General features: G+C 40.5%; 1 protein-coding gene across 1 annotated transcript in view; it reads left to right on the top strand.

Moving 5' to 3' along the window:
• Positions 1–5,718: 5,718 nt before the first annotated feature.
• STT3B (STT3 oligosaccharyltransferase complex catalytic subunit B) overlaps positions 5,719–12,957 on the top strand; it is a 96,086-nt gene continuing 88,847 nt past the window's right edge. Inside the window, exon 1 of the mRNA XM_059162396.1 lies at positions 5,719–6,162. Within this exon, the coding sequence (XP_059018379.1) occupies positions 5,849–6,162 (314 nt within the window). The 5' untranslated portion in view covers positions 5,719–5,848. The remainder of the gene's footprint in view (positions 6,163–12,957) is intronic.

Below are 12,957 nucleotides of genomic sequence, written 5' to 3'. Positions count from 1 at the left end.
TAGTAAATGAGTTTGTTTTCTGTAATTATTAAGTGGAATACATTGCTTCAGCGTAATATTTATTGTATCTCCGTTTAAGTTAAACATTTGGGATATCAACAATTTACAACAGAAGGAAGTGAGAGTTTTAAAATAAAAAAATGTATACACAAATTCTGAAGCTCAGTATATATCAAATTCTCTTGTTAAGCAACAGAGAGCCCCTAGGTCAAGTTCCCTGTTTTTCTGACACCTCTAGGGTGAAATAATAGTATCTTCATATTTTATAAACTTCTTCTTTGAGCATTACTCTGACTTACTTCATGAAAACATAATTTAATAAATCCTCTTATAAATATAATGCAGTTATTGTGACTACTTGGATTAATATAAAAAATATCCCAAATGTATGAGATAGATGACAATACAGCATCAGAATCACTATAATTGTAATTGAAATACATTGAAAGAAAATATTATTTGCTAAAGTAACCTATTTACTCATCTATTCTTATAAGGCTGTTGGGGAGAGATGGACAGTTTAGGTACATATCAGGAAGGCATAGAATTTCATGACATAAAATGAAATGAAAAACCACCTTTCTATCAGAGGAGACGTTTGCTAACAGCGACTTTATCTTCAGAAAATTTCCACCTGTATTTCTTAATGCAGCATTTTAAAAAATCCCTTTATTACTTTGAAAGTACTTTCACAAGGTACGTGATATAGAATAGATAATCTAGGAGATATGCTAAATTGAACAGCAGAAGAGTTTTTTTTGTGTGTGTGTTTTTTTAAAGAACAGATTTGCATGAATTCAGTATAGATGACCTCATTTTCTCAGCAACTGGCAAATAAAACTACACATGTTAATGGTTTCCATAACATTGGAGCATACTACTCCAATAATTATACTTAAAGATATACAATCAGTGATGTCAATTCTGCCTCATTGAGGATGTGAAAAGATGCCCTTAAATATAAAACCAAATATCCTCGGCCTTACTCATAAGGGAAATGCAGATTAAAACTACCAATTCACACCTCACTTGTTGGCAAAAAGCCAAGAGTTTCTTACCAGAGTCTGCTGGTGAGTTCCTAGGAAGGCCTTTCACACATTGTGGGAATGCAACTGATACAAGCTATATGAAGAACGATTTATCTACTGAAATCCCAAACATGCTTATACCAAATTTCACTTACAGTAATTTCTCCAACCAACACTCTTACACTTGGGAACAATTACTTCTTTAAAAGTCTATTCCTTGTATCCATGTTTGTAGTTGCACAAGATTGGAAACAGCGCAAACATCCACCACCATCAATTGATTATTGACTAAATGATTAAATGAGTACGGTACATCCATCCTTTGGAGTATCATGAAGCGATAAAAAGGAATGAAAAATTTCAGGCAATAGTCAAAGGAATGAAATCCAACACACTAAGAGAATTGAATGTTTATTACCAGGTTCAATTTGTTAAACAGAGCTACTCTAGGTATTTCAGGAATAAAGGGTTTAATACAGGACTGATTACTTGTATGAATGTTGGAAAACCAAGGGGAACTAAGATCAGGGAAGTTGCTGCCAAAAAGTCACAGTCAGGGATGTGAACATTGAAAACTTCAACCTGAAGGATTGAAGGAGGTAGTTCTCAAAAGCTTTCCAATCATCTCCAAGAAACCTTCCTTACTCTGTCTTACTTGATGACAAGCAGTTCTCACAGCAGCTGAAAGGATGTTGTGAATCTTACGTTTGCTCATTCTTCTCTTTTTGTCTGAAGCCAACTCCCCCTCTTTTCTGTCTTCTAAATCTTGACTGGGTTCCTCTCAAACTCTAACATGGAACCATACATGGAAAAGGATCTGGGAAACATAGTTCTCAGCTTCCCCCAAGCAATGCAGAGAAGACCACGGAAGCGGATGAAAATGTGTTAACAGACAATGCAGCATAGAATGTAAAGACAGAAAGTGCTGAAGACATTTTTGAGCAGAAGAATCAACTATCTTTCTCTGGACTTCATGGTAGAGAAGTCCTTCAGTCACCACATATTTATGAATGCCAATTACATGCCAGACTCTGGCTTTCCCTGCTATGCCCAGTGTTCAGGGAAAGGGTATGTGTCACACTGTTTCTGTTCTTTTAGGAAGAATAAACATTCTCTTAGACCTGTGCCATTTCTGAGGCACAGTATCTGCACTTAAATCTTTTCTGGACCACATTGGGAAAAGCCAGGAGCTGAGGATCATTTTATCTTCTTTGACTTGGTTCTCTATGTGCTTTCGAAGCCCGACTTCTAAAAAGAGTGGTTTACACTCCCTGCCTCCACATCCTTTGCTTCCAACCCCTCCTCACCTGCTGCCATCTGGTTTCTGCTCCCTATAACTTCACTAAAATTGACCTTGCTCAAGTAACTGGGGAATTGTGATTGCCAATACAAGGCACACTTTTCAGTGGTGTCATACATCACTTCTCTGCACTCTGTGTCACTGCCGGTCGTACTTTATGCATCTTTCTGGATTGCACTCTTTTGTTACCTTCCCTACATATCCTTTCCTCTCTGGGCCCTACTATCCCTGTTTCAGCATCCAAAACACCAAGCAGGATCAAGAAGCTCAAGTGCAGTGAGGCAAAACAATATATCTGAGTTCATGCGCAAGCAGAGTCACTTTTCTGTATTTGGGCTGGAAATTGAGAAGTCACCATATTGCAATTTATTTTTATGGATTCCCTAGTGGTTCCTCCATAATGCATTCCTCACAAAAGTAACCTCTGTAAGCTCAGATGTTGGCACAGGTGGCCTGAGTTCCCTCTGCAACGTGCTTTTCACATTGCACTCTCGGTAATCTTTCCAAAACACATAGCTGATGACAGTCCATCTCATACACACCAAATTCTGCTTAAATCCTTTTAGGGTTCCTTCTTATTCTCCCATTGAAACAAAACAAAAACACCTCTTAACATGACCTTACAATCTCTAGCCACTTACTGAACTCCTGTGTCACATTGTTCTACATTGCTGCAGCCATACTGGCCATTTTTGGGGTTCTTTGTACCCACCTCCCCACACCTAAAGCAGGGCCTTTGTATGTGCTTCTCTGTTGGGGTAACTTTTTCCTTTTTTCTTCCTCTGATCATTTTATCCTTATCCCCGCTGCTGCTTCCTTGGGTAACATTCCCATCTTGTGCAGATCAAATCCCCCAGATGTCTCTCTTTGACAGCATTTGTAGCATTGCATTTTGGTACTTAGAAATGTGACTGTTTACTCAGTGCCCATGTCCCTAGGAATGGCTGGTGACCTCTGTAAGGGAAGAACCACGTTTCTCATATTCCCTACTACATCCCGTGCCCACATAGTGCTTTGCTTAAAGGAGTTCAATAAATACTTGTTGAATGCATTAGTAAGTGAATAAAGACCAAGAATAACTGGGTTTTTTCTACTGCTTTACACTCACGACTAAGCTGTGTTTGCTTATGATCCTTAACAATTTTTCAAAGTATTTTCAGATAATCTATCTCAGGTGGTATTAACAACTGACTTTCTAAGTAGAAGGGGCAACACATGCAGGTGATTCAGCCAATGCTACACAGCTTAGTAAGCAACAATGAGCAACTAGAACTGAGTTTTGTCACTTTTCAGACAAGGACTTTGGCAATTAAAACACCAAAAAGGAAGCAAGGTAATGTATAACTTAATAGAAAGCATCTATACGAAAGATAGTAAAACAAATATCCAAATGAATTAAAATAAAAATACAAATTTTATTTTAGGTTGATAGAACTTTGGCTCATGGAACATGGGCCCAATACTCTAAATGCTGGCATTTTAGTGTGTACAGTTTGGCTCTGAGAAGAGCATGTCACCTTTCTCCTACAGCAGGGCTGTTAATATTCTATTATCATAGAATTTCACTAAAATTCAGATGTCCAATAAGCGTCAGCTTTAAATTGTTGGTGGGAAAGTCTACTTCTGGAAACCTTTCATCTTTTCCTTAATGAGACTATTTAGTTATTTTTGTAAGGAGACCAGAGAAAAGTTACTCAGGTTAAAAGAGTAGCTGTATCCATTAGTTTCAAAGACCAGTCTCAGACTAAATATACTCATTCCTTTATCTAACATTCTGAAGAGACCTACTGTTTAAACACAATTTCTAAATGCTTAAATTTGCTAGATGTGTTAAATTTCTTAATGGCTTAATAATTGAGTTTTTTCATAATAATATGCGAACAAAGGCTTTAACGTTCACGTTATTCACCTAAAGTTCACGTTATGGACAATTACATGAAAAATAAATCGAATATGTATAGAATCAAAGGTTTATGTCCTTCACAGGGCATATATTAGAGTAACTCTAGTCTCCTTGCTACTCCATTTATGTTTAAACTCATTCTGACTTGAATTTGGTCTCCCTGCTGGCACTTTTGGCGGGGGCCGGGGGGAGCAAGTAGAAAGTGGAGGAAGATAGAAAAATACAAAAATACAACCTAGACGGGCAGAATTTTGCGGACAGGGATCTTCAGTCCGTTATTATTTACAAAAGAGACTTCAGTAACAGCTGACATAAAGTTTCACTCGTTAGGTGGACAGTATGCAGCCCACTTAACAATGAAGCCATGCATCGGCTCGTATTTCCAGTGAACAAACCATTTCTAATTTCCAATTAAAAGAGACCAGAAGTGAAAAAAAGCCAGAAAGTCGCACTTTGCCTGCCCCCTAGGTAGGTCTCTTTGGAGCTAGGAGCCTGTTTTCTGCTCCGAAGAGTTTTCAGCGCCGGCAAAGTTGTCTTAACTCACAACATGGGAAGCAGGACAACCGGCGCAGCCCGCAGGGTGGACCTAAAGGCCGCCACCGACACTAAACAAGCTGCGCAGGCTGTGCCGGGCGCCCTGGGCGGCAAAACCCCGCCAGCCAGCTCCAAGCGTACAAGACTGGAGTAACGCGCCTGCGTGCTCGGTCACGTGACGGGGCGCTCCGCGCAGAGCGGGTTAAAAGTCACGACTGCCGCGAGCCCGCAAGCGCCCGGTCGGTCGGTGCGGCGCTGTTCGCGTTCTTTAAGACGATTCTGACGGAGGCTGCTCCGCCGTTCTCGATCACCTCCCGACCCCTCGTCCCGGCCCAGCTTCATGCAACGAGCAGAGCCGCCTAGCACCCTTCCATGCCGACAACACAGGCGCGCGAAACCGCGTCTTTCAACTGACAATGAAGCCGTAGCCGCGCAGCACGGCCGCCCCGGGCTAACCGGCGCGAGGCAGGAGGGGGAAGGAGTGGGGGAGAGCGGTTGGGCTAAGCCCCGCCCTAGCTCGCGCCCCCATTGGTGGGCACCGCGGTTCTGGGCCCGCCCCCAAACGGACCTGTCGCATTGTGACAGGTGGAAGGGCCAGTTCCTGTCGGGTCGGGGGCGGAGTCAGAGGTAGCCTGAGCTCCGCCCGGACTCCAGGGGGCTCCTCCTCCTGCTCTTCACCGCGGGGCGGGCGGCGGGTGTGAGGGGGGAATGTCATTGCTGTTCGGAGCTGTGGTGCCGCCTCCGTCTGCTGCTTCTTCTCTGGCGCCCTCGTCCCGTCGGCTTTCGCCGCTGCCGCAGCTGCACGGAGGATACGGATGGCTAGTGGGGCGCAAGGGCCATCCGAGTTGATAGCGCGGCGGTCGCGGCCGCTGCTGAGGCAGAGATTCCCCGCCGCCGCCTCCACCCCCTGTCCCCCGGCCTCGCGGCGCTGAGGGCGGGAGCGCGCGGCGCTCTTCCCTCCTCCTTTTTCTTCCTCCTCCTCCTCCTCCGGGTCCCCGCCCAGCACCCCTCGCACCAGGCGGCGGCGGCGGCGGCGGCGGCGGCGGCGGCGGTGAGGAGCGAGACCCGCCGCCGGGGCACAACATGGCGGAGCCCTCGGCCCCGGAGAGCAAGCACAAGTCGTCCCTCAACTCGTCCCCGTGGAGCGGCCTCATGGCCCTGGGGAACAGCCGGCACGGTCACCACGGGCCCGGGGCCCAGTGCGCGCACAAGGCGGCGGGCGGCGTGGCGCCGCCGAAGCCGGCCCCCGCGGGGCTATCCGGGGGACTGTCGCAGCCGGCCGGCTGGCAGTCGCTGCTCTCCTTCACCATCCTCTTCCTGGCCTGGCTTGCCGGCTTCAGCTCGCGCCTCTTCGCGGTCATTCGCTTCGAAAGCATCATTCACGAGTTCGACCCGTGGTAAGTGCCCTGCCGCCCCTCCCCCGCCCGCGGCCCGCGGAGAACCGGGACCGGCGCCTCTGCCGCCGGGGCTCGTCCCGGACTTGGCCCCGCGCCGCCGCCGAGTCGCGCTCGCACCCCCGCCGAGGCGAGCGCAGGTCTGGGAGCTCCGGGCGCGCCCCCTGCCCGTGGGTGAAGTTTCCCCCTGGCAGCTCGAGGTGGGGTCCCCAAGCGGGACTTTGGCCCCCTTCCGGATAAGTGTGACGCCTCCCGGGAGGGTGAACGAAGCCCCTCGGAGCCCTCTTGGTTAGCCCAGTCCGGAGTGGCCACGCCGGGAGCCGGCAGGGCGCTCCTCGGCCGACTCGTGGCGGACTCCCCGCCTCCCCGCCGGTGGCTTTAGCGTTCTCTCATTTTTGCGGGCGCGTTTTTGCTGGTTGGGTTGGGATCGCCCAGGGTTGCCCTGTTGCGGTTGGACGTGAGGCCAGATGTGCAGGAGCCCTGTCCACTCAGCCTCGCAGTTTTACGATTTTCGTGTTTCTCCTTTTTGCTCTCCTTATGCAAGAAGGGGGAAAGAGCGTGAGGTGTTGCAGGAAAGGAAATAATATCCCTGAAAGTGATCTGAAAGCTGGGGACTCTTATTTATTTAACACTAGATATTTTCAGGAGTGGCTTTTTTCAAGGCCCCTGAGTGCACTCAGCACCTCACTGTTCCACAATTATCTTGGGTTGCTTTTTAGAGCAAGAACATTACTCTGTTAGTCCAACTGTCACCCTCAGTATGTTGTGCACAATATCCGAAAGCATGGCATTAGTTCCTTTATTGGTCTCTGCAGGAACGTTTGTGGGTAAGAGAACAAACTATCACAGTGATGGGGAGCCTTAGGTTATAGTCCAGAAGTTACACATGGTATTCGGGACTGACCTGAATGTTTTAGGAAATTACCCTACTAAGAACACTAGCTAATTTAGGCATTACGCTGGTTTGTGAATTATTGCTTTAATTTTTTCCCCAGCTTTCCCAGCCTTTTGGTTTTGTTTGTTTTTTACCTTATACCTGAGCCTATGCCTTTTAAACTAACTTAATTCATGTTGAACGACTTGTCAGCCTTGAGTTAATCTTACAGTCATAATAATTAGATCTAACTAAACTTTAAGATATTTATCATTTGAATACAGAAAGAATCTTCTTGAATGCTTGATACTGTATGGATTATAAATATTTGGGGAAGTGAATTACCTATGTATTAAAATACTGGATTGAAGTTCTGTTAAGATAGAAAAATTGGTAGTGCAGTATCTATTGAACATGACAGGGGCCTGCTCACCGAGAATTCATTTTAGGTAAACAGTTAATTACTGGGACATTCTTCGTGAAACGAAGAGGTTTTAATTTTTTTCTAACATTTAAAAAAAATAACTTTTATGTTATTTGGAATTACAGGAGAACGTACTGTGAAGCCTTGGGAACTAGGTAGAATGTTCTTAGTCTTAGGTTTGAAACACTTAAGGAAATTAGATAAAAATGAAATTGGAACCGGAAAATGAAAACTGCAAATATTTTACGGAACAACATCGTAAAAAGAGAAAGTTGTTTTTTTAGATTACAATAGTAGAAATGCATGGTGACTGAACATCACAGGTAGCAAAGGTTGTGAATAGTATTTCTAAGGGAGTATCATTTTTACAAAGGCTGAATATTGTTTAATAGTAACTTTGAGGCTGCAGTTAAGGATTTCAGAAAAATTCACAACTGAATGAGGAGACAATGTTATTATTTTTCCTTATTTTTAGGGAAGGTTAGAAATCTGCGTCGTAAGCCCAGAATTACTATTGAAATTGAGTATTGTAATCATGAAGTTTTATCAAGTTACTTTACAGATAATACTCTTTTTTAAAGTATGACAGAGAATTAGAAGTTGATCTTTTTTTAGGTTTCAGGAATATGCTTGGAGAGCATAACCGTTTTTTATCTACATGTTTCACTTCTATTTTTTTTATGCATAGAAACACATTTTAGAAACACTGTCCTTTAGCTAAATGTATGAAATTTGAACTAAGTTTAATCTGTATATGCTAATCTAAAGGTATATATATCTCTTCATTCTTAAAATCTACTTTAGGTGCTTACTAATAGTTTTAATATTTACATTTTATTTTATATATTGTGTATATCCTATAATGTAATATATTTTATTATATTCCTAATTAAATGCTTCTGTTCATAATATTAGGTAACTGTCATTAGTATTAAACAATCCTTTTATAGTAAAGGAATTGTCCCTATCCCTTACTGTGAACAGAGATTTGCCAAATATAAATTTGATGTTTTAAGTATAATTTGGGTTGACTTAATGAGAAAACTAGATTTTTTAACAAACCAACAAAAAAACCCTTGTTTGCTCACTTTGGGTTTTCTTTTCATACCTTTTGAAGACCTCAGGTAGTTAGGTATCTCATTCTTGTAATCCATTCTTGTTGAAAATTTTTGAAAAGGGTTAGATTGCCTATCGTTATTACTCTGGATTTTTAAAGTAGTTTTCCTTCCAAGCTCATAAGAACACCAATGTTTTGATCTTTTAATCTAATACTGTAGTGTTATACTAGTTTGGGAGTCTCCCAGATTACTGTTTTATAATGCAGCAATGACATGAATCTTTAATAATATTTAAATGTTTCTTTCAGATTTTGTATCAACAAACCGATTTATTCTGGCCTTCTCTGTTACCTATTTTCATGTCTTTGTTGAAGTCTTTTTAGTGAAAAGTTTACTTTTTCTTTTTGATTGTGAGTTATTTCTATGATTTACAGTGGTTCTTAAATTGCGTAAGACTCTAGTTGCCAGAGGTGACTCATTGTCACAAAGTTATACTTGTTTTTTAAATTTGTCACTCAATTTATTTTTTAAATCTTGTAGCTGTTATAAGGGGTGGTATATAATGTTGGATATTATATATTTATTGAATTTTAAAGTACACTATACGTTTTTAGAACTTAGCAACATTTGTGGTATGATCTCCTCACCACTTCACTTTAGTAATTTCCTCCCTTATCAGTTGAGTTGATCAGATATGAGGAAGCAGTTCTAGAATATATTGTCTGTACTTGCCAAACATTTGGTTGAGCAACTATTTTAACAGCACCTAATTTTATCTTCTTTTTATCTGGAGCAAAATGTAGTTTCTACTTATTTTTGTTATTATTAATACTTTTATATTAACCAAGTACCTTTTCCACCACTGTTATCTTGTTGACTTACAGTGGGTTTTCCCATGGAGGTGATGTAAAAGCTCCCTTTGTAAGGAGAGCTGCCCTTTTCCCTGCCTACACAGGTTGCAGTGGGTTCTCCCTAGAGCTCTAAAGAGAGAATTAGAATTCTCTGAGCCTGAGTTTTGACTGCAGTTAGCTGTAAAAGGGCAGCAGATGTCTTTTTGCAGGGCAGAAAGCTGCAGTTTAGAATTGAAACTTGGAAGTTCAATTTTTCAAAGAAACTATGGGATAAATTGGTATAAATAGATTAATTAGTGCAAACATGTTTTCAAAGGATTGATAAACCCTTCAAAGGATTTATAAACCTTTGGAACATAAGCTGTTTGTAACTGGGAACTAGTTCTGTACTTTGAGGTCTCCACGTTTTTCTTCACTTTGCAGATGACAAAAAGAGGCTATTGACCTCAGTTCTGAAGAAGACAAAATGGATAACAAAACCAGTTTTAGAAAAAAAAAAATCCCAAATCTTAAAAAGTTACTTTGACTGTAGAACCATTAGCAACAGCAGTCCAGCTGCACTTCAGAACAGGTATACTGTCACTGGATTCTTTGTAATTTACAGTTTTTCTAGCCTTGAGCTTAAAATCATTCTAAGTTACAACAACACTTAGGGAGGAGGTGCAGGGAGTGTCTTGGCCTGCTGCATTGGATAATTGAATCAGATCTGCTCCTATCTGGTTTAAGTGTGATGGTTCTTGTAGGTAGTAAACAGGTTTTATGAGGCATATAGTATATAGGTCCTGGGGTAGTTAGGATCTGTTAGTAAAGACTTTGGAACTTTTTCTTTTTGTTCTGGATTTTCATATTTTGAGGTCTAACTTGAGTAAGACTGCAGATCTTTTACTGCCATGAATAGTTTGCAAAAATTCAACACTGATTGTAGAGGAAGCATTAGAAGCTCATGGGCTCTGACCCAGTTGTTAAAGAATATGGGGAAATTTATTGGCCTGTCTGTACTTAATCTACTTCTGATTTTTTTGCTCTCTGTAAGTGATGAGTACTTTGAGATATGAGAAAATGTTAAAAAGTTCTCTTCATTGTAATTTTTTAGTATTCATTAGTGCATACATGCTCTCAGAAAAAATAGAAAGATTAATATTCTTGAGTGACTGAATCATATGTTACTTGCTTACTTTAAAAACTTAAATGCTCTTAGAGCCCATACTGCAGTTAACCCAAATTATAAAAGCATCCCACAATTCAACATGTGTATGTTACGTTAAATTGTAATTATAAGAATTTTCAAATATACTGAAAAGTTGGAAGAATTTTATAGCAAACTCTCCTCTTCAACACCTACATTCTATAGTTAGTGTTTTAGTTTATTTGCTTTATCATATCTTTCTATTACTGCTTTTGAATCCTGCTTTTAGACATTGATAGTACCTCAAGAGTGTTATCTTTGTTCTCCAACTCCATAATTAAAAGGATCTCTAATTTCTGGACATTTGTTTTCTATAATACTTAAACTTAATGAGTATAAATACTGTTTCTGTATTACCCTCAATTGGACTGCAGGTTAGAATCAGGATTTAATCTTTCTTGGTTTTGGTTAATAACTTATCTGAGTACATCATAAGTCAATGCATGTCTGTTAAATGACTTGGCTTTGCCAAATCTGATGTCTCAGATGGAACTGTGAAGTTGTTAGAAGGATATTGATGTTGGTTTTACCAGACTTAATTTATGTGGAACACCTAAATTCTTTTTGGATTATTAGAAGCCTCTCATTGGTCAGCCTGTTGCTTACTCTGAGTCATATTTATGCTGTTTTATTGCCGTGTTTTGTCCAGATATTAGCTTAATTTATGTATAATTGCAAAAGTTATTTCAGTCCCTACAATTAATAGGAGAAAATGGAAACATTTTCAAATAATACAGGATCCCCGAAAACAATGTATGGGCCAAATTAATACTGTTGAAAGGGGAAAAAATGTGAATGATTAACTTGCTACCCCATCTTAACTTCTTTACTTCCTTTACCTGATTCTGGTGGATATTTTTTGTTTTTAAATCACTTACTTTTTTCTGAATAAGTTTCTGTGTCCTCACTTGACCTAATTGTGACACAAATAATTTCCAAGGATTTAAAAATTGATAGAAACTGTCAATACCATAGGATTAAAAAAAAAAAAGTGTTAGGTGGAGGTAAGGGTTGGAAGAGATAGGAGCAACTGCAGAGGCTGACCTATTTTAAGTAAAAGTAGGTAAACTGGCATTTGTTGCCTTGGAATTTTATTTCTTTGTAAAAACACCTTCAGAGTTTCAAATGAAAGGCATCTAAACATACTTTGGAATATAATCTGCACATAGGTTGGTGAATGCCTTTATGTTGGTCAAGTTTATACTATTTTAAGAAATACACATTTCTAAAGAATTGTGACTGCTACACTAATTAAATTGATCATATCATTAGTGACCATTTTTTTCTTCCTGTGGAACTTAGTGTTGCAGGATAATTTTAATATATGTTCCAAATGATAGTAGATGCTTAGTTTTTACAGTGTCTTACAACTTGATTTTAGATCTTAGAATTGAGATAAGGTAACATCTCTTCTGTAGATTAAAAAAATACTTCAATTTAGTATTTCCTTAAGAATTAAATAATACAGTTGTGCTTGTCTCCAAAATCTATGTCCTATTTACTGCATCCTCTGCCTTCAAGGCAGGCTTAAATGAAAGTGTCCTCCATTTAATTTATGTTTTTTAATCAGCTGCCCTGATTTAAGTCTTAACATATTGGCTTATCAGAATGCCTGGGCACAATCCATGCCCAGCTAAGTAAGCTCACTAGTTGGATAATGGCTAATTACTTGTTTTGATGTAGGGAAGAGAGAAGAGTTGATGATGATTTAAAGATTTTATTTATTTATTTGAGAGAGAGAGAGAGAGAGAGAGAGCGAGCGAGCAGGAACTGGAGGGGTGGGGCAAAGGGAGAAGCAGGCTTTCCCTGAGCAGGGAGCCAGACCTGGGGCTTGATCCCAGGAAGCTGGGATCATGACCTGAGCAACCCAGGTGCCCCCTGCCTTCAGGTTTTTAAACCTGAATGACTAGGGAGTTTTCAGGGATGGGGTTTTTAAGGGGAATAGCTGAGTGAGAAGAAAAGATGAATGAATCCAAATGAATGTTGTTTTATTTAGATTCATTTTGTCTGTAAAAAATTCATTATAATAAGGTTGGAAATAATAAGCCATTCCAGTTAAGGGAATTTTACAGGGTGGGAGTTTAGTAGATCCAGAATTCAATAATCTACAGGGCTTCCAGAGTATATGTTGGCTTGGCTTGTTATCAGGGCAAAGAATCTGACCAGTAAAGGGGGTGAAGTACTTTTTCTGAGGTTGTAGTTTGGCTAGATTCTCTTCTATTTCCTTTGCACCTTTGTTTGCATTACAGGCCGTTTTGTGAGAAGTTTGAAAATTGTTACTTGAGAAGATGAAGGGAAGTTTGTTTCTACCGTTCACTTTAAATTGACAGTATTGGAAATTGAAGTTTAGCTATGAAATGGTTTTTGGATTTTTTTTTTTTTTTTAAGATTTTATTTATTTGACA

The sequence above is a fragment of the Mustela lutreola genome, chromosome 2, assembly GCF_030435805.1.
Source record: "Mustela lutreola isolate mMusLut2 chromosome 2, mMusLut2.pri, whole genome shotgun sequence".
In the NCBI taxonomy this organism is placed as follows: domain Eukaryota; kingdom Metazoa; phylum Chordata; class Mammalia; order Carnivora; family Mustelidae; genus Mustela; species Mustela lutreola.
This window is presented reverse-complemented; position numbering and strand designations above follow the sequence as displayed.